At 42.8% G+C, this 26,412-nt stretch overlaps 1 protein-coding gene across 3 annotated transcripts; it reads right to left on the bottom strand.

Moving 5' to 3' along the window:
* Positions 1 to 2,984: 2,984 nt before the first annotated feature.
* LOC102402736 (zinc finger protein 345) lies at positions 2,985 to 26,223 on the bottom strand. 3 transcript variants are annotated; one of them, XM_044931634.2, is made up of 5 exons: positions 19,622 to 19,772; positions 18,668 to 18,751; positions 11,451 to 11,577; positions 10,858 to 10,950; positions 6,058 to 6,821 (listed from the first exon to the last, which is right to left on the bottom strand). In XM_044931634.2, the coding sequence occupies exons 2-5, from the start codon at positions 18,680 to 18,682 to the stop codon at positions 6,766 to 6,768; spliced, it is 291 nt and encodes a 96-aa protein (XP_044787569.2). In that variant the 5' UTR covers positions 18,683 to 18,751; positions 19,622 to 19,772; the 3' UTR covers positions 6,058 to 6,765. The 3 variants fall into 3 exon arrangements, with proteins under 3 accessions (XP_044787567.2, XP_044787568.2, XP_044787569.2); XM_044931632.2 differs by lacking the exons at positions 18,668 to 18,751; positions 19,622 to 19,772 and adding an exon at positions 26,164 to 26,223 and having other exon boundaries at positions 2,985 to 6,155; XM_044931633.2 differs by lacking the exon at positions 10,858 to 10,950 and having other exon boundaries at positions 2,985 to 6,155; positions 19,622 to 19,774.
* Between the last annotated feature and the right edge of the window lie 189 nt (positions 26,224 to 26,412).

The raw sequence follows: 26,412 nt of genomic DNA on the forward strand, positions 1-26,412 counted from the left end.
GTTGGTGTCCTTCAGAAGGTGATGAGTTGCGTTGAGAACCTGGTACAGAAGAAGGTCTAAGGGGGAGTTAACTCTGTAACCTCGGTCATACTGCCAACAGGCAGAGGCTGATTTTTAAGGGCAAAGTTGGCTCGTGTTTCATTTGTCTGCATTATTGTCCCTGTCCAGTAGGTTTTTCCATTTATTTGTCCGACAGACAGCTGTTCTGTGTTGTAACATCTACGGGGCAAAAGAGCTGGGCAAGGGCTCACCAGTGAGGAAAAACTGATTTTTGTTCTCGAGTTATTAGGGCCAGTCCTTCCAGTTCATTCTCACAGATTGCACAGCAAGAATAAGGAGTTGGGACAAAAGCTACTGGAAAGCCGCCTCTGGTCCACTAACAGCTAGTGTTGCCAAAGGAAGAAACCCATTGCACTTCCATTCTGAGTAACCTTTAACTTCAGATACTCATGGAGCTAGAGCTCCATCTAGCTTCCTGACTTTCCATACCTAGCGAGGCTAGGCGCTTCCTGACTACCAATCCAAGCTGGAGAACTAAGTAACACTACACAGTAACGGCATAGATCACAAGCCCCTTGAAAGTCTAGCATCCGGCAGATAGGATAATATTTCTAATTCCAAAGAAGTCATGAAATGGTCAGAGACTGGAAAGTTTGACCAAGAAATCAGAGTTCGATCCACACGCTTTGCCCATTTCTAGTCAGTGCCCGAAAGAGACACTGGGTGCCTCTTGGCATTGGTACGTTGGTACAGGTTTCTGCCATAAGCCATATGAGGTCACCGAGGAACTGCAGAGCAGGGCTCCTCAGTTGATTCACGCAGGGTATCTCCTTCATTCACACGAGCACACTGTAGAGTTAGTGAAGTACAGCAAAAGACATGTTCACTATTAGTACAAAGAACTACAGCTCCAAGCATCCTCACCTTGTCCTGAAGAGTCCCGGACGAGCCCCCAAGATGAAAGGCTGTTGCTGAACCACGAAATAAACCTGGATTCTTGGCCTTCTGAGACGAAGAATTCTATTCGGAGCCAGACACGAGGCTTAATAGTTCAGAGCTTTTGTGGAATACTTTTATTAAAGTATAAAAAAAGAGAAAGCTTTTGACATAGACATCAGAAGGTGGCAGAAAGAATGCCCCCTCGCCAGTGTTAGCAATGGAGTTATATACTTTTAATTAGTTATTACAGTGAATCAAAACAATGTCCGAAGGTTGTAAAGACCTCACTAGATCCACTCCAATAATTTACATTGTAAGACAACACGATTGGCCAGAATTTTTTTTTTTTTTTTTCCTGAGACTGTCCTCAAACAGGATATATGATTGTTATATAATCCTCAGAAATGTGGGGGGGGGGGGGGGGGACCTTTTTGCTTTCTTCCTCCTTGAGAATTCCAGATCCTTCTCTCCTAGGGGACACCCAGACTTAAAAACCTACCTAGAAATTGACTCTCGGTGGGATGGAAGGGGTCTGTGAATAGACCCTGGGGTTCAGCAACACCGCTGGTCTCAAGTAAGGTGGTCATCTCGTGCAGCTGCTCATAGGACTGCTGCTCTGAGCTCAGGGAACTGCAGGCTGCCTGCTCCCAGACAGATGCTGAGGCAGCAACAGCACGGAGCAGTTTAGGGAAACTGTCAACAATACTCTGTATCATCCTTCTTATTAGAATCGTCACAGTGTCCAAGTAGTTACAAAATGGGAGAGGAGGTACAACATAGAAGTGAGGGAATATATATGAGGTTGTGAGAAGTTTAAAGCCCGTGAGTCAAGTAATTTCCACATATGACATCTCTCTGTGCTACCAAACAGTTCATTGTGGTCTCTTCACTACAGCCTTAAATAAGGTGGGAGAGGTTACTGTTGGTAGTGGGTTAACATTTCAGTCATTACAATCACCAAAACACGAAAAGCCATTCAGTTTTATTAATAATCCACAAACTGGAATCAAGATTGCCGGGAGAAATTCCAATAACCTCAGATAGGCAGATGACACCACCCTTATGGCAGAAAGTGAGAGGAACTCAAAAGCCTCTTGATGAAAGTGAAAGTGGAGAGTGAAAAAGTTGGCTTAAAGCTCAACATTCAGAAAACGAAGATCATGGCATCTGGTCCCACCACTTCTTGGGAAATGGATGGGGAAACAGTGGAAAGAGTGTCAGACTTTATTTTATGGGCTCCAAAATCACTACAGATGGTGACTGCAGCCATGAATTTAAAAGACGCTTGCTCCTTGGAAGGAAAGTTATGACCAACCTAGATAACATATTCAAAAGCAGAGACATTACTTTGCCAACAAAGGTTCGTCTAGTCAAGGCTATGGATTTTCCTGTGGTCATGTATGGATGTGAAAGTTAGACTGTGAAGAAGGCTGAGCACCGAAAAATTGATGCATTTGAGCTGTGGTGTTGGAGAAGACTCTTGAGAGTCCCTTGGACTGCAAGGAGATCCAACCAGTCCATTCTGAAGATCAGCGCTGGGATTTCTTTGGAAGGAATGATGCTAAAGCTGAAACTCCAGTACTTTGGCCACCTCATGTGAAGAGTTGACTCATTGGAAAAGACTCTGATGGTGGGAGGGATTGGGGGCAGGAGAAGTGACGACAGAGGATGAGATGGCTGGACGGCATCACTGACTCGATGGACGTGAGTCTCAGTGAACTCTGGGAGTTGGTGACGGACAGGGAGGACTGGCTTGCTGCGATTCATGGGGTCACAAAGAGTCGGACACGACTGAGTGACTGATCTGATCTGATTTGATGTATTAATTGCACACATAGTTCAAATAAAACCTTTTAAAATCCACGGCATGATCCATGATTAAGTACAGATCAAAAGTACAGAGAAAGATATTCGTTTCTCTGTTATAATGATGTGAGACTTGTGATTTTTATGGATTACCAAACAAAGGCTAGGAAGCACTTAGCAAGCATGGTATACACTAATTTCATGCCTTTTCCAGGAAGAGTTTCCAATACATTTCGAGGTTATCACAAAAGCTGTGTTTATTTCAACAGTGTCAAGTAATAATCATGACCTGTGTTGATATTATAAAGATACATCAATATTGCAGTGAACTGTCATTGTGTTCTTCTTAAAATCAGGGATATTACTATTGAACCCTTACAACCAACTTCTGCTTACTTTACAACATGGAAAGGTTAAATGATCACTTACATCATGGCAACCTCCAGATATTTCACATCAATGAAAAACACGTCCATTTAGATGGCCATTGTCCATTTTACAGTATGGTATCCTTCATCTTCTAATGGAGGATAGATAGAAATGGTTGCAACACAATATAAAAAGGCTAATCTTTAATAAACCATCAAAAATCTATGTCTGCAAACACACTAGAAACAAAGCATAGTATGGATGGTTTGAGTGCTTAATAACATTCACTTCAAATAATCTCAAATCACATCATTATTAACAAGCATACATACATTACTAAGAATTGTAACTTTCTAACCATCAACCTTCATCTCATGATTTATGCTAATATATCCACTTTCCATGTGTTTTAACTATGGAGTACTCCCTACAGTCATTCTCCTTCAGAGAAACTTCAGAAAAGAGGACTGATGAAATGCCTTCTAGTATGCAGTCTCTGATATTTATTTCGATTTAACTTTTGATTAAAATACCTTTCTACATATTCGTTACATCATCTCCATAGGTTTCTCGTATAAACTCTTGTGTTTTCTGATGCACATTTAGGGAAAATCTCTTCCATCACTTGTGCCATTAGTAGGGTTTCTTTCCAGTGTGTGTTCTCAGATGTTTAGTGAGATGATCACTCCGACTAAAGGCTTTGCCACATGCTGTACATTTATAAGGTCTCTCTCCAGTATGAATTCGCTGGTGTGTAGAAAGCGTTGAGTAGCGACCAAAGGCTTTGCCACATTCAGTACATTTATAAGGTCTCTCTCCAGAGTGCACTCGCTGATGTTGAGTCAGCAATGAGCGACGATGAAAGGCTTTGTTACATTCTTTACATTTATGAGGTCTCTCTCCAGTATGAATTCGCCAGTGTTGAGTAAGTGTCGAGTTGCAAGCAAAGGCTTTGCCACATTCAACACATGAATATGGTCTCTCCCCAGTATGTATTCGCTGATGTCTAGTAAGCCTAGAACGCATAATAAAAGCCTTGCCACATTCTGTACATTGATAACGTCTATCGGCGGTATGAATTCGCTGATGATGACAAAGGTCCGAACTCGTAAAAAAGGCTTTGCCACATTCTTTATATTTGTATGGTTTCTCCCTAGTATGGATTCGATGATGTACAATTAACTTTGACTGAGAAATAAAGGTTTGGCCACACTGTGTACAATGATAAGTTTTCTCTCCAGTATGAATTTGCTGATGTTGGGTAACATGTGAGCTAAGGATAAAGGTTTTGATACGTTCTTTACATTTATAAGGCCTCTCTCCAGTATGAATTCGCTGATGATAGGTTAGACCTGAGTTTTGAATAAAGGCTTTGTTACACTCTTTACATTTATAAGGTCTCTCTCCAGTATGAATTCCCTGATGTTGGGTAAGATGTGACCGATCGATAAAGGTTTTGCTACATTCTTTACATTTATAAGGCCTCTCTCCAGTATGAATTCGCTGATGATAGGTTAGATTTGAGTAATGATTAAAGGCTTTGTTACACTCTTTACATTTATAAGGTCTCTCTCCAGTATGAATTCTCTGATGTTTAGAAAGATCTGTGCGCCGAATAAAGGCTTTGTTACACTCTTTACATGCATACGGTCTCTCCCCAGAATGAACTCGCTGATGTTGAGTAAGAAGTGAGCGACTAAGAAAGGCTTTGTTACATTCTTTACATTTATAAGGCTTCTCTCCAGTATGAATTCGCTGATGATAGGTTAGATGTGAGGAACAGACAAAGGCTACACTACATTCTGTACATTTATAAGGTCTCTCTCCAGTATGAATTCGCTGATGTTCAGTAAGACTTGAACTGTAAGGAAAGGCTTTGCCACATTCTGTACATTTATAAGGTTTCTCTCCAGTGTGAATTCGCTGATGTTGAGTAAGATGTGAATGACGGTTAAACGCTTTGCTACAATCTGTACATTTGAAAGGTTTCCTTTCTGTATGGATTTTCCTATGTTTGCTTAGATTGGATGCTTTACTAAAGACATTCCCACATATATTACACTTGTTTTCTTTCTGTGGATTCTGAACAGTCTGCTGTTGAATAAGTTCTGAAGACTGATTAGAAACCTTACCATATTCACAAGTCCTCTCTTCACTACAAGTACTCTTATTTAGAGAAAAACTTGCCATTTCATCAAAGGTATTTCCAAATGTTTTACTTTTAGAATCCTTGTTTGAAGATTCAGGTTCCTGATGTTTCATAAGTTTTGAGTCTCCTTCAACCGTATACCCAGTTTCACTGCCTGAATACCTTCTCACTCCACCATAAATACTCCTGTAATTATTGGAGCTGGAGCTCTTACTTAAGGTCTGACTCATTTTATTATACATGCAAAGCTGCTGTGTAGTAACCACATCACGATATGTACTGAACAATGATGGCTGGGTGGCATCTCTTTCATTTTCATCAACATTATACATCTCGGAATGGGGAGAAAATATCTCTTGTGGGAAGAAAAATGACTCCCTGCTCATGGATCCCTCAAAGTGATTAAATTGTGAGTTTGTCCTCTCATTGTTAAATTGTAAGTATTCAGACATGGTTGAATGTATGTTTAGTCGAAGCCTACCTTCAGAATTGTCTGAATGAGTATTTGCAGTAGAGACTAGATTACCTTTAAGATTGTCCATGTTCCCTTTTAGAGAACATGTATGTTTCAAAAAAGGATGGGCATCTTTTCTTAAACACTTACTCTTCTCAGCAGACGTTGAAGACTGAACTTGGTGTTTTTCCCAATTTGATGCACGTTGCTCATTTCTTTTTGCAGTAACATTAGCATTATGTATAACTGTCTCCATTTCTTTATGTCCATATAAACATCCTCTCTGTCTTTCATTTACCCTCGCATATTCCCTGTCTTTCATTAAATTTAAGTTTCCGAGGTGAAATGTTTGACATATTCCTAGGGTTGCTTTGGGGAATATATCTTCTAATGCTGGATTCTTCGGCATCAAATCCTGGGTATCTTGTGGAGACATAGCTGAAAGATACCAAATAACAAGTAATTTTCCCTGCTATTCTCAATGAATATCTTTAGAGAAAATTGATGATCACAGCTAGTTTAAAAATAAAATAGAGACTGAATGCTCAAGATGCGAGAGGCTTAGGCAGATGTGGAGCTCATCTCTCTCTCCACAAATGAATGAGAAATGGAACAATTCTCACAGAGCACAGCTGAACACTAGCAAAGGCCCTTGGAAATCTGAAAACACAAGAAAGATTCCTGCTAAGCTAGGTAGGACAAAAGAGGAGAGCAGGAAGAAGGAAAAGGAAGAGAAGCAGAAGTGGGTTTGGCCTTGCAACCCTGTGGGGAGATGAAAGTGAGGAGAGGTCTCCATACCCCAGGAAGCCCCTCACTGGGGGAGCTCAGTGTGGACAGAAGGAGAGCCTCATTCTCTGTGGGAAGAGAACACAGCCACCAGCGTGTGGCAGCAGGACAGAGTGAGACCTGCACACTGGGTACTGACCTCAGCCTTGCCCATCCAGCCTTAGAGGCTTTTCCACCAATGCAGACAAGAGCTGGGTGCTGAAAGGTGGGGTTTGGAGAGCAGATTGAGGCAGACGACTGCTGTTGGCTGTGAGGAAACAGCCTAAAGTGATGGGAGTGAGGGAGGAGCTCTGCAAACGGGATGCTTGTGGTCGAAGCCTGAACCACCAGAGAGCTGAGCGCCATTGGTGAGTGACGCCCAAACAGGAAGCCTGTTCCATCCCTTGTCCCTTGCACCGGCCCCTGCTCAGCAGGGACTACGAAGAACTCCACCCATGTAGGTCATTTGATCCCCCAGCCATGGCCTCCCCCACCGACCTCCTCCACAATCAACAGTCCCCTGTGCCCTGGGGCGGCCTCAGGATCAGAACCTGTGAGTTGGCCAAATGCACAGATGGAGCTGAAAATACAGCTGAACCCCAGGGATTAAGAAGAAAAGCTGAAACCTCTCCTGCCAGCAACACAAGCCATGGTCTTACACTCACAACCGGCTTTGTAACCTTAGCCCCTACGGAGCATCTGAATCAAATACCAGGGCTCTCTCATTCATGGCAGGTGTAGCTTTGGCAGCTGTACACTCTGTGGGCTCCCACACAAAGGGGCTGAACCAGGACAGAGCCTGAGCTGCCCCATAGCACCACAGTGGCTCCAGCTCCACGTTGAATGCAATCCCAGGACCTGACTTCACTGAATCTATGCTGGTGACCTTGTGAAAACAACATCTGAGAGACAACAGGGCCACGGGCCATCATGCCCTCACTTAGGGTGGGGCCAAGAGCAGTGCCAACACTACATAACATGAGAGCTGGCAGAATGCATGAGACGGGACAACAGAGCACACCCTGAGGTGAACATCCCCAGAAGAGTAATACTTAGTGACTTCTTTCCCAGTGGGTGTGCTCCAGTCCCAGCAGCGTGGTACCACAGATCAGAATTACAGCTAAGAATCCGATCTGGGGGCCCTATTCCACCACGCAGGGAGCAGGCACCACCAGAGACAAGGCAGTAACAACCACAGAACAAGGGGACAACAGCCCTGAATATCCCCAGCGGCTCTGGTCACAGTTACCAGCAATCAAAGCACAAATCAAGAGAGTATAAGGGCACAAACCTCTGGACCAGCCTCACTCACCAAGGCATAGATACCAGAAGGTAGACTAATTAGGTTCCTGAACTGTTCAAAACAGAGACCACAAACAGAAGGCTGGACAAAATGAGATGGCAAAGAATTAGGTTATTGGGGAAGAAACAAGATAAAAACCTCCAAAGACCACTGAATTAAGAGGTGATAGGCAATCTAATGATTAATTCTTGCTTTTAGTCATCTTAAGTGGAGACACCAAACACTCACTTTCAGAAATCCTAGGTGCCACTAATTTTTAATTCCACTTCTTGCCACACATGTTTCTGAGAATGGTCTATTAGATGATTCAATCTAAAAATCATAAATGATAGTGACAGAGAACTAATCAGAAATGGAGGACACAGCAAAATGTCCAAGGAAACTGAAAACAAATAAGATAAACTTAATACAGTACTAGTTTTAAGAAATTAAAAAAGAAGAGAGACTTTAAAACTATGATTGAAACAGGGAAGTCTACTCATTGCTCTGTGGAGACCTAAATGGGAAGGAGATCAATAGAACAGTAAAGACTAGAGATCTCTTTAAGAAAAATAGAGGTACTGGGACTATTTCCCGCAAAATGGGAACAATAAAGACAGAAACCGGATGGACCTAAAAGAAGCAAAAGATATTAAGAGAAGGTGGCAGGAATACATGGAAGAACTATACAAAAAAAAAAAAAAAGATCTTAATGACCGAGATCACCACGATGGTATAATCACTCACCTAGTAACAGACATCCTGGCGTCCAAAGTCAAGTCGGCCTTAGAAGGCATGATGACCAACAAAGCTAGTGCAGGTGATGGAAATCCAGCTGAGCTATTTCAAGTCCTAAACAATGATAGTGCTAACGTTCTGCACTCCATAAGCCAGCATATTTGGAAAACTCAGCAGTGGCCTCAGGACAGGAAAAGGTCAGTTTTCATTCCAATCACAAAGAAAGGCAATGCCAAAGAACGCTCAAACTACTACACAATTTCCCTCATTTCCAACAATAGTAAAGGCTCCAAATTCTCCAAGCCAGGCTTTAACAGTACTTGAACCCAGAGCTTCCAGCTCTTCTAGCTGGGTTTAGAAACGGCAGAGGAACCAGAGATCAAATTGTCAAGGTCCCTTGAATCATATAAAAAGCAAGAGAGTTCTGGAAAAACAACTACATCTGCTGTATTGACTACACCACAGCCTTTGATTGCGTGGATCACAAGAAACTGTGGAAAATTCTTAAACAGATGGCAACACCAGACTACATTACCTGCCTCCTGAGAAACCTGTATGCATGTCAAGAAGCAACAGTGAGAACTGGACATGTGACAACGGACTGATTCCTAATTGGGAAAGGAGTACGTCAAGGCTCTATATTGTCAGCCTGCTTATTTAATTTATATGCACAGTACATCATGTGACATACTGGGTTGGATGAAGCACAAATTGGAATCAAGATTTCAGGGAGAAATATCCATAATCTCAGATATACAGATGATACCACCCTTATAGCAGAAAGCACAGAGGAATTGAGGGGTCTCGTGATGAAACTGAAAGAGGGTGAAAAAGGTGGCTTCAAACTCAACCTTCAAAAAACGAAGATCATGGCACCGGCCAGATCGTTTCATTGCAATCGGCGGGAGAAACAGTGGAAACAGTGAGAGACTTTATCTTTTGGGGTTCCTAAATCATTGTAGATGGTGACTACAGCCATGAAAGTAAAAGACCCTTCCTCCTTGGAAGAAAAGCTATGACCAAGCTAGGCAGCATATTAAAAAGCAGAAACATTACTTTGCTGACAAAGGTCCATCTAGTCAAAGCCATGGTTTTTCCAGTTCTCATGTATGGATGTGAGAGAGAGACCATGAAAAAACCTGAGCGCCGAAGAATTGATGCTTTTGAACTGTGGTGTTGGAGAAGACTCTTGAGAGTCCCTTGGACTGCAAGACCTCACTACTCCATCCTAAAGGAAATCAGTCCTGAATATTCATTGGAAGGACATGGTGAAGCTGAAGCTCCGATACTCTGGCCACCTGATGTGAAGAACTGACCCACTGAGAAAGACCCTGATGCTAGCAAAGATTGAAGATGAGAGGAGAAGGGGACGACAGAGGATGAGATGGTTGGATGTATCGTGGACTCGATGGACATGAGTTTGAACAGGCTCTGGGAGTCAGTGATGGACAGGGAAGCCTGGCCTGCTGCAGATCATGATCACAGACAGAATCGACTGAGCCGCGGAACTGAACTGATATGTATAATTGATTCTCTTTGCTGTATTAGAGTACAAAATTGGAAAACAGCTATATTCCAATTAGAACTTTTAAAAAAGATTTTTTATATAATTTAAAAATCGTCATAGTTTGAATCAACCATTAACAATACAGTGGAAAATGTGCTAAGATTTTATGTCAATTTATTTTAAAATTCTATGATGTAACAGAATAACGTATTTTAGCATGTTAGAAATTGGGGCAAATCCACTAAAGATATTCAATATGAGATTATATAAGGAAAAGAGAAACTTTGAAGTCAACTTAAGATGTGCATTCTTTCTTTGTCACGAGGTTTTGCTTTCTGCAGTGAAAATTTACTTGAATTTGAAATGTATTTAGAAGGTCCTATGTGTCGCTCCCAGTGGATAGGAAATTATAAACCAGAGAACAAAAACCCATCCCCAGTATCGCTAGAAGTTTGGCAGTTTGTCTACCAATCCACACACATTTCTGTCAGCGGTAGAAGGAAACTTTAAAAGGACTCTCATACAGTTACTCAGAAATGGGCAGAGTTTTCCTAGGGCCCCCAAGAAATCGAAGAACAATGAATGAATGCAGTTTGTCACAAGCCAAGAGGAGACTTGTAGTTCACACTGTGATGGAACAAGCAATCACTGGAGATAAATTCATCAATGATTTAAGAGACAGAATGGGGCAGGTGATACATTTCTATGATAGTAGCAGACACAAAGTCAGGTTTCTGAAAACCATTTCCACTGAAGCAAATCTTCCAAAATCATGTGATGAAGAATGAGTTCCTCGCTGCTCCTTGGACCTCTCATCTGAGTCATCATCTCCAACCATTCATACCTACCTGGGTAAATGGCTGTTGTCCTCATTCTCCTTATATTCCTGGGATCCTTCAATTGCTCCAGAAAGGTGACAAGGTCCAGCTTAGAGACAAGCCCTGTTCATCAGAGAAAAGAATATTTGTGTTGTTAGAGATTCATCAGTATCGAATCCAATATGTATTCAGGTCAGAGAAGAACGCATTTTGGTCTATAAAACGATTTCCTTAAATACTTTATTCAAAGCAGCTATACAATACTAACACACACCTAACAATCAGATCCTGAGATTCTGGTCAAGTAGTACCAAGGCAAAAGTAAGTAGTGTCAATGTGAAATTAAGAGAGGGTGCAACTATTTAATACCACAGAACGTACACAATTACCACTAAACTAGAAGGAAGGAGGCAGAGTACATCAAGGAAAAAAAATGTCACCAGCATAACGATTCATCATGAATCATCCCGTTTCTTTCTAAACTCACAACTACCCATTTTTGCCCTAGAAAGCAGAGATCTGAAACTACGGTGGGAAGCAGAAAATTTCAGAAGACTTTCCTGACATGACGGAACTAAAACCCAGTGGGTAGATAAGGGATTCTGGAAGGCAGTTATCCTCACCCAAGGAGGCCAGGTTCCTGTAGTTCTCTAACATCACGTCCCTGTACAATTCCCGCTGACCGAGGTCCAGGCATTCCCACTCCTCTTGAGTGAAGTCTATGGCCACATCCTGGAATGTCAGCTGTCCCTGAAATACAAAGTACAGATACCAATAGGCCGTGGGAAGTCTTCCTAATGTGACTCAAGATGAAAACGACAAGTTCCGAGTCCTGGTCGAGATTTAGTGCCTTGGCTGGTATTACAAAATATATTTTTTACACAGTACTCCTTTCTACCCAATTTCTAATGTGAACAAAAGAGGATGAGTGATGATCCACAAGCCATTAGAGAAACTACTCTCATCTGAAAGAGCAATTATAAAATAATCAGGGCATCACGAGCATATTTATTCTTCAGTGTTCTACTCGTGTGACACAGTATAAATTGTTTATCAAAGAAACAGGAATTTTTTTGTTTAATGTATTCTGAACCAAGAGTTCTGAAGTGGGGCCAAAGTGCCATATTTTTAGCCAGGTTATTTGAGTTAGTAATGTTGAAAATTCTGCTCGATGAATGACGATTTTGAACCCCAATGAAACAGAATACTAAGGTAAGAATTTATACTTAAGTTGGAACTTTGTTTTACACACTTCAACAGGTCTAATAGGATAGTAACCTTTCTTGTGGTCTGGGGTCGTGTTGGAAAAGAATTTCCAAACTTGAGACAAAATGAGAGGGAAGTACAGTTTATTAGAATGGGGGACTCTGTTAGAAGAGCAGGCCAGCGCAAATGAGAATGGATGTTGAACAGGGGTCCATAGTCCACTCATAGCCAGGGTACAAGGAGTGGGATAGGGGTCTTGCGGATCATTTGCTGAATTGATGCGGCACCTATACTGGGTGGGGGAAGAGTAAGAAAAATACTTTCTCCTTACGGGGAAGGAGGGGAGACCATTTATACTGCTCAGGAGGACCTGAAATCCATCAACAGTTACAACATGGGGGAGGGAACAATGCTAAGAGTCTTGTTTTTTCATTTCTGCATTCCAAGACCCTCCTTGGTTTTATCTGCTCTTTAGTCCCTGGGTCACCACTTATCTCCCTCTTTATTTTTAGGGCCAATTCTTTGGCCCTTGTTGATACGCTGCTCATGTCTAACTATCTACACATTTCCCTTCTCACACATTTGGGAATCCAGTTTCAAGGAAAAGGGAGTGAAGACCACTCTGGCTTCTTCAGGCTGAACAGAGGGCCATGGGGCTCTGGGTTCCCTTTGCCTACTCTGTCAGGGAGCATTTATGGAGGGAGATGAGAGTCCATGGAATGATAAGGTGACTTGTTTCAGCATTGTCTAGGTGTTGGTCAGGGAATATTCTTGCAGGACCACTTGGAAACTTGTGGTATTTTAGAAGAAACAAACTTTACAAGAAAGTTAAAGGTACATGGCCCAAAGATGAAAAGAAGTAGAAAAGCTGCTCAGCAGCTAGCCAGGAAAACCAGGACTGGATGTTGGTTCGTGATGTTAGTGTTTCTTTAGGTACGAGAAGAAGCCAGAATCGGGGCTCATAAAATCTTTACCTGAAAACATCTCCCTCTCGGAAGGCCAGTTCTGGGTTTTTCCCAGAGCAGAGTGCCTTATTCCTAATCTCTACTCTGAACTCCTTTTGCAGGGTGTTGAATGTCAGGAGCTTACAGTAATCATGATGTCAGCTTTGTAGAGACAGCTGGCAGAGTGCAGTCAGCAGGGTCCCTTCATAGCCACATATTTGACCATGCTCTGGGGGCATTTCTTGGCCATTGTGTCCTGCGGCACTGGGAAGGCTCATTCCCAAGTCTAGGGAAGGATCCATTGATAGGCCACTCAATGTGCTGTTTCTAGAGCAGGCCTTGTGAGTAGCAAAATCTCTTGACCATACTTGTCTTACTAGCCACTTGGTCCAGGAAAATATTTCCTTTTCTTCCTTCTTCCCATATCTAGAGTTACATTACTACAATCATTGATAGCATGTGGAGCTGCATATTAGCATTTTATCACAGGCTCAGCCACACATTGAGTAACATAAGAATCAATCCTCTGAAACAAGTGTCATAGAAAATAATATAGCTAGAGCTAGCAGTTATTAGTCAGGACTAAGTAAGAAAGTTATGACCAACCTAGATAGCATATTCAAAAGCAGAGACATAAGTTTGCCAACAAAGGTTCGTCTAGTCAAGGCTACGGTTTCTTCTGTGGTCATGTATGGATGTAAGAGTTGGACTGTGAAGAAGGCTGAGCACCGAAGAATTGATGCCTTTGAGCTGTGGTGTTGGAGAAGACTCTTGAGAGTCCCTTGGACTGCAAGGAGATCCAACCAGACCATTCTGAAAATCAGCCCTGGGATTTCTTTGGGAGGAATGACGCTAAAGCTGAAACTGCAGTACTCTGGCCACCTCATGCAAAGAGTTGACTCATTGGAAAAGACTCTGATGCTGGGAGGGATTGGGGGCAGAAGGAGAAGGGGATGACAGAGGATGAGATGGCTGGATGGCATCATTGACTCGATGGACGTGAGTCTGAGTGAACTCCGGGAGTTGGAGATGGACAGGGAGGCCTGGCGTGCTGCAATTCATGGGGTCTCAAAGAGTCGGATACGACTGAGAGACTGATCTGATCTGAAGTAAGACTGAAAAGTCAAGAACTTTCATTACGTAGAGCCCAGTATACTCCAGGTCATCTGACTTCCCTTGTTAAATGACTAGCCAGATGGTAATCTCCTGGTTGTATATCACAGAGCATCTATTCTTTATCTGAAGATTGCTTACTGAGATTAGCTTTAGAAACAAATTTAGAGTATCCTTTTTAATAACTTAATTAAATCTTTTAGAAATATAACATAAGGAACTATCTCAGAAGTGAGTCTTAGTGAACCCTAGACTTTAATTAACAAAGCTAGAAACTTACTTTAGCAATGAAAAAAAAGTTAATATTCAGTGAAACATAATTTTTTCCTTATGAGGGCATTAACCCTGTAGCCAGGGAAGGCTTTACCCATCAAATAAAAATGAGGTTTGTCAGGGAGCCGGGAAAAGCCAGGCAGCCATGTTGGATTTCCCATAGCCCTGACTCTTTGATTTACAGCTATTGTTCACCCATTTTTAATTCCCTGATTGACAAGCAGACCATGGCCATGTTTTAAGGACATCAGGATGGCAAATGTCTAAGCATGAGGGGTTATTTTTGTAGAAGAAGAATCAGCTTTGTCTACATGTACCATAATCTTAAGGAATGCTTATTCACTTTACCAAAGTAAAAAAAAAGATTTTAAAAATGAATATAAATCACTTAAAGGGAAAGAAATTCATAATCTCTTATTGAAAGCTGCATTCTAAGAAAACTTTGTTCTATTAACATAGAGATTCAACTAAATTCCAGTCTGACTTGTTCATTGGTTAACCTTAGAAAAATCTTTTCCATAAATCATTAAGTAGCAGTATTCTTACAAAGGCACCAGAGTGAAACTATAGAAGGCATGTTTAAATCTGATTGAACTGCAATTGAAAGTGTAGCCTGGTCATTGCTGTGACTTGTAACACGTTCACAGGATAAGTAGAATTATAATTGACCACATTTTATTAGGGCATATCAGATCTATGGTGACTTCCCTGGTGGCCCAGCAGCTAAGACTCTGAACTCCCAAGGCAGGGGACCCAGGTTCGAACCCTGGTTGGGCAACTAGATCTTGCATGCTGCAACAAAGATCTGGCGCGGCCAAATAAATAAATATTTGGGCTTCTCTGGTGGCTCAGACGGTAAAGCATCTGCCTGCAATGAGGGAGACCTGGGTTTGATTCCTGGGTTGGGAAGGTTGCCTGGGGAAGGAAATGGCAATCCACTCTAGCACTCTTGCCTGGAAAATCCCATGGACCGAGGAGCCTGATAGGCTACACCCCATGGGGTCGCAAAGAGTCGGACAAAACTGAGCGACTTCACTTCACAGATCTATATGAACTCAGTTAAAATTAAGATATCTATATTAGTAACATCCACCATACAGCATAATCTGGGATTTATCACCCCTTCAACAGTACTTCCCATGTAATTTAACATGTCCAATGAACCCAGGTAGTTTAATAGCTCCCTGGGATGTCTCAGGGGCCCTCTGAAGCATTCCAAAGTCAGCTACAAGTCAAGTCATTTAGGAAGTTTTGTGAACAAATTTCAAAAGGGGTTATAATACTCAGTCAGATACAATCATATAGATCACTGGAAGACTATATTCACTTAGCCAAAGTAACGAAGATTTCAAAGGTAAACAGAACAGATCCCTTCAGAGGTGAAGAAATGTAAAATCCAGTATCAAAGGCAGCTCAACATCTCAGGAAAACTTGTATTTATGCAGAAAACTCTTCCCTTGGGGTCCACTTTCCATAAAATATTCTTACCACTTTCTGTACCCATTACTTTGTTCTCCCATCCTGAAACAGCCACCTGTCAGACCTACCTCCTTTTCCCTTCATAAAATGTAATTTCATCCCTCATACCTTCTTTAGTGAAAATACACATCCTACTTTCCTTAAGCAACCAAGAACTTAAGCATTCTATATATTGGAGAACATAAATACCCATGATAATTTTTATAAAAATTTCTAGAGACCATCTCAGGATGGCACCAAGCATTATTCATGAATAGTCCAGAATCTCTACTTTCTCTGTAAGAGGAAGTTAGTCCTCAGTAATGAATGTTTCAGAATCTTATTTTATTTGGAAATGACCTAGCTAATCAATAAACTTCCGTCACTTAGTTTAGCACAGCCCCAGAAATTCAGGTTACCAAAATCTAGAGTATGTTTTAGACAGACATTTCTAAAGTATAATTATTCTTAAAAGAGTTTCTCTGAAAGCTCATATCTCTTTTACATTTTCTTTGAGGTTTTTTTTTTTTTTCTTTCCTAGAGGTACTTTGCTGCTAAGTCACTTCAGTCGTGTCCGACTCTGTGCTACCCCATAGACAACAGCCCACCAGGCTCCCCCGTCCCTGGGATTCTCCATGCAAGAACACTGGAGTGGGTTGCCATTTCCTTCGCCAATGCGTGAAAGTGAGAAGTGGAAGCGAAGTCGTTCAGTCGTGTCCGACTCTTAGCGACCCCATGGACTGCAGCCTACCAGGCTTCTCCATCCATGGGATTTTCCAGGCAAGAGTACTGGAGTGGGGTGCCATTGCCTTCTCTGAGAGGTACTTTGCTGATTGACAAACTTGTAACAGATATAAAAATATAAAAATGTTTAACTTATAAAAAACCTAAGCACAATGAAAATACTGTGCCTAATAACTCTTAGACATATCTACATCAGATTAGCAAACAAACATTAATACTGGATATTTAATATTGAATATTTCCCAGTTCACGAGAATATGAAATTCATTTAGTTTAATTTCTCTTGTAGTTAGAATTGTCTGATATGTAAGTGTTTACTTTCCTTTAGGCCAATTAAATTAGAACTCATTTATCACTTCAGCATTTAAAAAAAAAAAAAAAAAAGCGCACACTGAGACATACAAAAATCCAGACAATAGACAGAGATCTCATAGTTTCCTGCCTGAGATTTAAAACGTCTCTTTGACCCTCTTTTTTGTTTGCTTGTTTGTTTGTTTGGCTTGAAGTTCTGATTTGTCCAAGGGTGAGTCAGGTCTAAGGCAAAGTGGGCAGTGTTTTTCAAGGACATGGAAAGGGGTAACTTCAAGCTTTTCCCTAGGCAGGCCTTTTAACAAGCTAGTTGTTTGTAAATGCATATGCAAAAAGAGCCGGTTTTGCCGTTTCCAAGGGAAAGAAAATTTCATTTTAACCAGTTTTCTCCAGAGTCTAAAGAATATCAGGGCCATCCTGTGTCAAAAAGTCATCTTTCCTTTCTGTAGTCTTAGTTTTATAGCTAAAATATAGACCAACTAATGCTCCAATTGTCTCTGATCTTTCAGCTGATAAAAATTTTGGACTGCCCCTCTGGTGGGAAGTGATGTCTTTGGCCCATCAGAAGAATCTGAAGGGTTAAGGGAATTTGCAGGAGTGGGGGAAGCTTGGTCCTTCCCAGGCCTGAGAAACAGGTGTAGTCAGAAGGGAATTTTTTAGGATGTTCAGGAGTGGGGGAAGCTTGGTTCCCTCTCCACCTGAGAGATCAGCTTCCTTAGAAGGGGATTCTTTAGAATGTTAGGGCAGTTTTTGATCCTTCAGGCTTTTGAATGTAGAAGAAAGAGCTGGACCAAAGGGAACCTCAGAATCCTTTCCTAGAGATCCTGTGGATATGAAAGGCCGAGTAGGGGTCATCTAGGAAATCTGATGGAGAGACACAGAGAGGGACAGGAGACAGGGAGGCAACAGAACGGAAGGAAATTCTGAGTCCTTTCCCGTCTTTTGGCAAAACCTACTGTGCCACTCAGAGGACATTTTTGGGGGCCCCCCATTTGTATTGGAGCCAGGCCTTTTGGAGGGTCAAAATTTTCCAGTTTCTGACAATGTAGCCAAGGCTTGAGTATGAGACAGCCTCCTGGGATATAACAGAAACCACTCTTCGCCTACCTACCATAGAATGGGAGTACTGAGAGTCACTGGCTGACAGAAAGGCGTGCCTTTCTCCCCAGTAGTCTCTCCGAGCGACTGATGGCACAGAATGGCCAAGTGACCCAAAAGTCGAGTCCCACAGTGAGAGGTGACCGCTGAGAACCCTGCAGCTAAGCCATCAGGTGACACGGGCAGAGAAAGACAGAGATTCCCTGCAGCAACCAGGTGACTCACCATTTGGTGATTCCCTGAAAAGAGAAGACACTCTTGGGATGGCTCAGAGGCAAAACCCAGTAACTCAGTAAAGTAAAATTAACACTCCTGTAAATCAGTCCGGACCAAAAGGGAAAGAAGTGAAAGTGACAGGGAAGAAAGCTGAGGAATCTGCGTTACAATATATATGGGAGGTGGTGGCCCAGGGACAATGGTCTCTGTTTTGCTTCAACCACTATGTGCCTGACATCGTGGACGGAAGTTGTCTTGTCCCAATAAAAACTTAGGACTTAAAAGCTTGAGAGAGCTTCTTTGGCTGGCAATACTGTGTTTTCTGTCACACTGATATGCCAGGAGGGCAATGGGTCCCTTGGGATGATGACTATGGGTAAGTTCAAACAAACCCGTTCAGAAGTTAAGAAGTTTATCAAGTCCAAAGAAGCTGCATTTCAGAAAAGAGAGACAGAACAAACACGGACTACGCCTCTTACCTTGGACCGAGTCATTTCTAACTCCTTGCTTTCCTCTTCCTCTGGGATTCCTTCTCAGGTAACATCAGTCTTGGGAAATGACCCCTGAATGTTGAAAATAGGCTGTTCAATACTTAGAAAAACGCACCGAGCTCCCTGTAACACAGCCCCACACAGAGGGAAGATCTCAACAGGTACAAAATACAATCCTCTACGGCCACTGACACAGCAGGGATTCTGGAACACAGAATCAAACGAGGTGTTTTTCGTTTTATTCTTTTCTTCAGAACTCGCGGCCCTTCCTGTGAAAACCACACGTTCTAGGCTGACCCTCCCCTTCAAACCTTAAGCGAGACCCTGACCAAACTCCATACAGAGTTGGAGTGGATCAGGGACCTAGGGGTTGTGCAATGCAGGACTTTAAGCAGCGGTCTCTACAAGTTAGAAGGCAGAACTGCCAGAGAAGGACATGGACTCTGCTGCTAAGTCACTTCAGTCATGTCCGACTCTGTGTGACCCCATAGACGGCAGCCCACCAGGCTCCCCCGTCCCTAGGATTCTCCAGGCAAGAACACTGGAGTGGGTTGCCATTTCCTTCTCCAATGCATGGAAGTGAAAAGTGAAAGTAAAGTCGCTCAGTCATGTCTGACTCTTAGCGACCCCATGGACTGCAGCCTACCAGTCTCCTCCATCCATGGGATTTTCCAGGCAAGAGTACTGGAGTGGGGTGCCATTGCCTTCACCGACATGGACTCTAGAACGGTGTTAACAGGAAGCGGACGTGAGCCCCAGGGACCCGGCAGCTAAGCTAACGGATTTCAGAACTTCTCACGGCTATGCGAGGACACATTGGAGATGGGAAAATGGGGACGGTAGTTTGAACGTCCACAGAGACCCCGGAAACCCACGTGTGAAGGACAGCAGGCTGTGGGACTAGGAAATCCGGATCTGAAACAAACAAACAAACAAACTCACCAGAACTCTCTGTCGCTCATTTAAACTCAATTCCCGGTCTGCAGGATACTGCGCACGCGCGGGCGGAAGATCCGGTACAGAGGAAGGTGAGTGCGCTACGCCGCGGCCAACGAGAGGCGACGTTGGGACGAGGCCGGAAGCGCAGGTACGTAGGGGCGGGGCCAGTGGGGACGGAGCCTTGCCTCCCCTCACCCCCGCCCCTGTCAGTTTTGGGTCTGTTGGTCCTTCTGTCCAGCTGTGCTTCCTTTCTCTGCCTTTTGATGCCTTTAAATCTTTTTTATTTCCTCTGGAGCAGAGCTGCTTCCTGCCTATTCTAAGTTAGTGTTTCACACAACTTAAGGCAAAAGAGAAAAATTTTGAGAGCTGCCTCTATGGGAAGCCTAGATGTTTTCAGCAAGTTGAAAAAGGAGGAAAATTCAAAAGCCCTTTGTGTGAGTGTGTGAAGATGGGTGTCTCCTCAGTGACGAAAAGTAGAATGCAATCACTTAGATGATCCATTGGGAGGAAGCATCAGTAATTGTAACCAGAGACCTGCTTACAACAGGGCAGCTGGCTTTTCTCTTAGGAACTGATTCGGGAAAGGAAGAGGAAGACCGGAATCCACATTGTCGTTTATAACGTAACCACAGAAATGACATACCGTTACTCCTGTCAGAATCTGTTGATACACAGATTGTCTTTGTTGATTGTTGCTGCTGCTGCTGAAGCAAACAATTGCCCTGCTTCTTCCAGGACTGAACAAGTTTCCAAGAAGCAGGACTTTTTTTTGCTAAAACTGGGCACGAAACTAGGCAAATGGGACGCGTGGATCACATCGGCTGCTCTGCACTTAGCTTCCCAAACACTCTCCCCCACTGTTGGCTTTCTTTCCTAATCTCCTCCTCTTCACCCAGTCCTTGAAAGGATTATCTGGAGAAGAGCTAACACAAGACAGGAAAAACAGTGAGAGGCCCACAGACAATTGTATCCGAAGAGAGTACAGGTTTGTCTTTAAATGTGAGATTAGCAACTTCCCTGGTAGTCCAGTGGTTAAGACGCTGTGCTTCCACTGCAGGTTATGTGGGTTCAATCCCTGGTGGGGGAGCTATGATCTCAGAGGTGACAATTTAATCATTTCGTACACAGAAAGCATTAATCATTACAATATAAAGGAAAATATATTTCGAGTTAATAAGTTACTTATTAAAGAAAATGTGTTTAGGAGCTTCCCTGGCATTCCAATGGTTAAGACCCCACCTTCCGATGCAGAATTGCGTTCCTTCCCTAGCCGGGGAACTAAGGTCCCATATGCTTTGGGGTGTGAACAAAAATGAAAAGAAAATATGTTTCTTAAGTATCTGTGAGTGGGGACAAAGTCTAAGTAGAGGATATACTGATTTTCATGATAGATAAAAGTATCAGTAGGTCAAATCTCACAGTTCTCTGCTGGAACCTCTTGTTCTGAATATGACTTTGGTCACTAAGAACTAGGAGAATATTCTCTAGGGAGTTGGCACTAAGGTGTACCTGCTATTGCAGACTACAGTGGAAATTATGCGGGAATTTCTATCTATCATTGAACCCTAACTATAAACAGGTTATTTGCCTCAAGATACTTTTTGAGAAGTCCTAAGACATTTCAGACAATAAGTTATGAAAATTTCACCTTTGTAAAATGACAGATGGAGAAATTCTTGAAAATCCCTCGCAGGTGCTTTGGCTCCGTTTCTCTACTCATGAAAATAACTCATTTTTGGTAGAAACACGTCTCATGGATACAAACTATAGAAGCAGGCACATGAATTCCCCTCCTTTGTTAGACCTCAGTATTTACTACTGCTTCCATGTGAGTCCCTGTCTGTCTCCAGGGACCGAAGGGAATAGAACCTTCCTCAAGCATTTCAAGAGTCCCTTTGGAGATGATCGGTACAAACTTTTAATTGTTGTTTTTTCATTAGCAACTGAGCAATAAAGGTTTTCACAAACAATCTCAGTTCCCCAAGCCTGTCTCACATCGCAGCTACAGGTGTAAAGATAATTGCAGTTCTGAGGGGACGTGAGGTACACAATCACAAACCCATATCTAGGGGTCTGGCTGCCTCCCTCCCTGTCACAGGAGCAGCTTGCCATGACCAGCACCCTGAATCTAGTGTCCGGGCAATGTGAGGACATCAAGTGAGTATTTTCTGTTCCAGCCTGAGGGCAAGAATCTGCAAAAAACAGGTGCTTCGGGGAGTCGGGGTTGGTGACCATACAGGAAAAAGGAAGTCTTTTGGGTCAAAGTAATCTAGTGCCAAAGCAGCACTGGAAGGAGGAATAATTCAAAAATTAAACGGAGCTATTAAAGAGAGATTAGGTGCTACCAGATGTCAGCTGCCAATGCTTCCTAGTGTATCTTAGTGTAATTCTTTTTGAAAAATATTTATTTATTTGGCTGTACTGGATCTTACTTGTGGCATATGGGATCTAGTTCCCTGACCAGGGATCAAACCTAGGCACCTTCCCCCAATCCCAACAACGCCCCCCCGCACCCTCGCCCTCGCTGCAGCTAGCATTGAGAGTGAGCTGTCTTAGTCACTGGGCCACCAAGGAAATCACAGTATAATTTTTGTGACAGTGGTTGTTATTGTAGAATCCAAGCGATATGAAACCTGATGTTTAATGTAACTAATGACTGGAATTGCAGAGACATATGTGAAATCATAGAGTACCTTACAAAAACCATACATTTCTAGGGTTACTATATGTGTGCCAAGAGCACCTCCATGATTAATAAAAATAAATCTATAGGAATGATCTTTTATAGAAACAGTGTATACAGTTGACAATTGTGTGCTTAGTCCATCAGTCATGTCTGACTCTTTGCAACGCCATGGGCTGTAGCCAGCCAGGCTCATCTATCCATGAAAGTCTCCAGGCAAGAATAGTGGGGTGGGTAGCCATTTCCTTCTCCAGAGGATCTTTCCGACCAAGGGATCAAACCCTGGTCTCCTGCATTGTAGGCAGGTTCTCTACCATCTGAGCTACCAGGAAGCGGTAGAAATACCTTCTCTAACTGTGGAATTTATAAAGTGCTTAACAGAGACATTGTTTCCTATTGAAAACATCTGATTTGGGTCAGACCATTTTCCAAAAGTAACTTCAGAAATGGGTTTCAGATGGCGGCTATCAGGCATAAAAGCCTAGTGTGTCCTATTCTCTGATTTGAAAATATTCTCAAATTTTATAGTTGTATAACTTCATTTTACAAAAATCACTTTTTCAATGTCATTTTCTTTAAATGTGATATATTAATGTTTCAGAAATCTTGACTTCCACTTAATACTTTTAATGTCACATTAATTAACAGATCAGTTTATGATTTGGAATTAGTCATGTTTATTTTTTATGTCACACCAGTTTACCACACATTGTTATTTCTAAGTATCATAGTTTAGGTTATAGTCTTCCATGACTGGTAGATGTTTATTCAATTCCTGTCAAAAAACCAATTAGTATTTCTGTCACCAAGCAAGTAAAAAGCTTAGAATGCATTTGAAAAACAAAATTTGTCAAAAAATTTTTTAATATTTTAAATTTTTATTTTTTAATTGAAGGATAACTGATTTACAGAATTTTATTCTGTCAAACCTCAACATGAATCAGCCATAGGTATACATATATCCCCTCCCTCTTGAATATTCTTTCCATCTCCCTCCCCCACTGCATCCCTGTAAGTTGGTACAGAGCCCCTATTTGAGTTTCCTGAGACATTCAGCCAATTCCCACTGGCTACCTATTTTACATGTGGTAATGTAAGTTTCCATGTTACTCTCTCTATACATCTCACCCTCTCCTCCCCTTTCCCCATGTCCATAAGTGTATTCTCTATGTCTGTTTCTCCATTGCTCCCCTGCAAATAAATTCTTTCATACCATCTTCCTAGATTCATGAAAGGGGGAGGTGTCAGGTATACTGTGAGCGATTTAGATAGTAGGGAGAATCGATCATAAGAAACATCTAATTAGAATGAGGCTTCCCAGTACAGTGAGATACCAGACAGCTAACCGCAGCTTCTGACCCAAATCCCAGTCCTGGGGTGCGACTGATGCTAGTCTTGTAGTGAAGAGCACAGCAATAATACCAATCAGGGATAGAGGCCAGGGTTGACAATAAAAAATCCATTGATATCTTGATAGCCAGATCATCAAGCTTCCACCGTGCTTTGACCAGCCAGCTGCCAGAGTGTGGCTGGAGCAAGGCTGAAGAATCCTCAAGCTTCTGGAGTGACTAGAGCAGGGCTCAGCGTCTTTTGTGGGTGAGGGCCATTGTTTTTGGAACCAGACCTTGATGGGATTTCCGGGGTCGCTAACTGTTTTTCAGGTGTCCTCATTACAGGAAGCCGCTGCCTTCTTGACTCTGGTGTGGTGAATCCAAGGGATGATGCCTGTAACTTTAAGAGCAGTAGGGGTTGCCAGGACAACCGTGTGAGGGCCCGTCCCAACTGGCTAACATGGTTCTTTTTTCCAATCTTTAACCCATACCTCATCTGCTGGCTGATTGGGATGAACCCAATTACCCAAATGAATGGATGTCCTTTCTAAGGTTTCTCAGGTGATATGATGGAAGACTTTTCCCTGGATCTGGAGGTGTCGGGACATCTCAAGTTCAGCTAGTTGTTGGGGGTTTCCCTTGAGTTTTCCTATCACTGGGGGTTTTCTCCAATATAAGATCTAAAAGGGAGAATAGCCTGAGGACTCAGGGTGCATCGGGCTTGGAGTAAGGCTTGGGGGTAACATGTCGACCCAAGATAACTGGTCTCCTGACAGAGTTTAGCTCATATAGTCCTAAGGGTACAATTCATACATTCAACTTTCCCTGAGCTCTGAGGCCTGTAAGCGGTGTGAAGCTTCCATTTTAGTCCCAGTGTCCAGGATAAAGTTTGGATTATTTGAGACACAAAGCTGACCCATTGTCAGACCTTACGCAGAGAGGCAGCCCATATCTCTGGATAATGTCTCTTCACAGGGCCTTGGCCAGTTCTCATACCTGTTCAGTGCACGTGGGGGTAGGCTTCAGCCCATCCCGAGTAGGTGTACACTACCACAAGGAAATACTTATAGCCCCTATAGGGCTTGACTTCAGTAAAGTCCACTTCTAGATCTTCAAAGGGCAGTGTCCCAAATGTCAGTACCTCTGGGTTGGGTCTTGGTCCTTGGCTGGCGTTGTTCTGAGCACAAGTCACACAGCTAGCACTGATCTGCACACACAGGGCTGGGAGCTTAGAAATGAAATAGTAGCAGCTCAGTAAGCTCTCCAGCACAGTTTTTCCTAAACAAGTTTTCTCCTGATGTTGTTGTGCCAGCTGGATTTCTATATTGCTGGAGACAAAGAGTCGTTGGTCTGCGAGTTTCTACCAGCCCTCCTTTTCTCTTATTCCTCCCTCATTGAGAGCCCTTTGATCTTCTTCCTTGGTATACCTTGTGGACAGGAGTAAAGCTTGCTGTCCAAGGGACTCTTGCTGTGCCAAGAGGACCTTAAAGATGGACTCGGGGCCCACTATGGGGCTCGGTGCGGAAACAGTGACAGACTTAATTTTGGGGGGCTCCAAAATCACAGCAGATGGTGACTGCAGCCATGAAATTAAAAGAGGCTTGCTCCTTGGAAGAAAAGTTATGACCAACCTAGACAGCTTGTTAAAAAGCACAGACACTACTTTGCCAACAAAGGTCCATCTAGTCAAAGCTATGGTTTTCCAGTACTCATGTATGGATGTGAGAGTTGGACTATAAAGAAAGCTGAGTGCTGAAGAATTGATGCTTTTGAACTGTGGTGTTGGAGAAGACTCTTGAGAGTCCCTTGGACAGCAAGGAGATTCAACCAGTCCATCCTAAAGGAAATCAGTCCTGAATATACATTGGAAGTAATGATGCTGAAGCTTCAATATTTTGGCCACCTGATGCGAAGAACTAACTCATCAGAAAAGATCCCGATGCTGGGAAAGATTGAAGGCAGGAGAAGGGGACAACAGAGGATGAGATGGTTGGATGGCATCACCCACTCAATGGACATGAGCGTGAATAAACTCTGGGAGTTGGTGATGGAGGCCTGGTGTGCTGCAGTCCATGGGGTTGCAAAGAGTCAGACACGACTGAGCGACTGAACTGAACTCTGTTCTAAAGATTCGAATTGCATCCAAATGTTAAGTCATCACTGCATTTCCCAACTTCCCTCAAATCCCAACACAAAACTACATACCAATTAGGAGTTAGGATAGGAATGACTCCCCTTGTTGGCTGTCACAGAGTATTTTCAACAGTTGAAAGTCACTAATTCATGTTGAGAATTCATCATGCTCCACAGAAAGTCAGGATACAGACAATGGAGAAAAGGCTCTGGGACACAAGAAGTAGTCTAAAGGGCAGGTCTTCACTATTATAAGAAGTAAAGGAAGAAAATAAGATGATAACAAACACCCCAGGCAGAAAAATTAGGAGCAGAGAGCTAAAGGCTTGCAGATTCTCATTCTAGGCATTTCAGGAGGAAAAGCAGACACAGCCCCAGACCCAGGACAGGACGTTTACCTGAGAAGCTGCCATTTCCTCCTCTTCTTCCTCCTGCTCTGTCTTCTCTGGGGATGTTATGCTGCAAATGCACATCTGAGTTTTGAGAAAATACTGTTGAGGGCATCAGCACAGCTCTTTAACCTGCAACCATTGCACCTACAGACAGAAGGACCTTGAAAAGCTGAGAAGACCGACCTCTCCTGTCTTCTGTCTCAGGAGAGATTCGGGAACAATCAATTCCTACCTGGAGACCAGCCTGTGAACTTA

The sequence above is a fragment of the Bubalus bubalis genome, chromosome 18 (assembly GCF_019923935.1).
Source record: "Bubalus bubalis isolate 160015118507 breed Murrah chromosome 18, NDDB_SH_1, whole genome shotgun sequence".
NCBI classification, from domain to species: domain Eukaryota; kingdom Metazoa; phylum Chordata; class Mammalia; order Artiodactyla; family Bovidae; genus Bubalus; species Bubalus bubalis.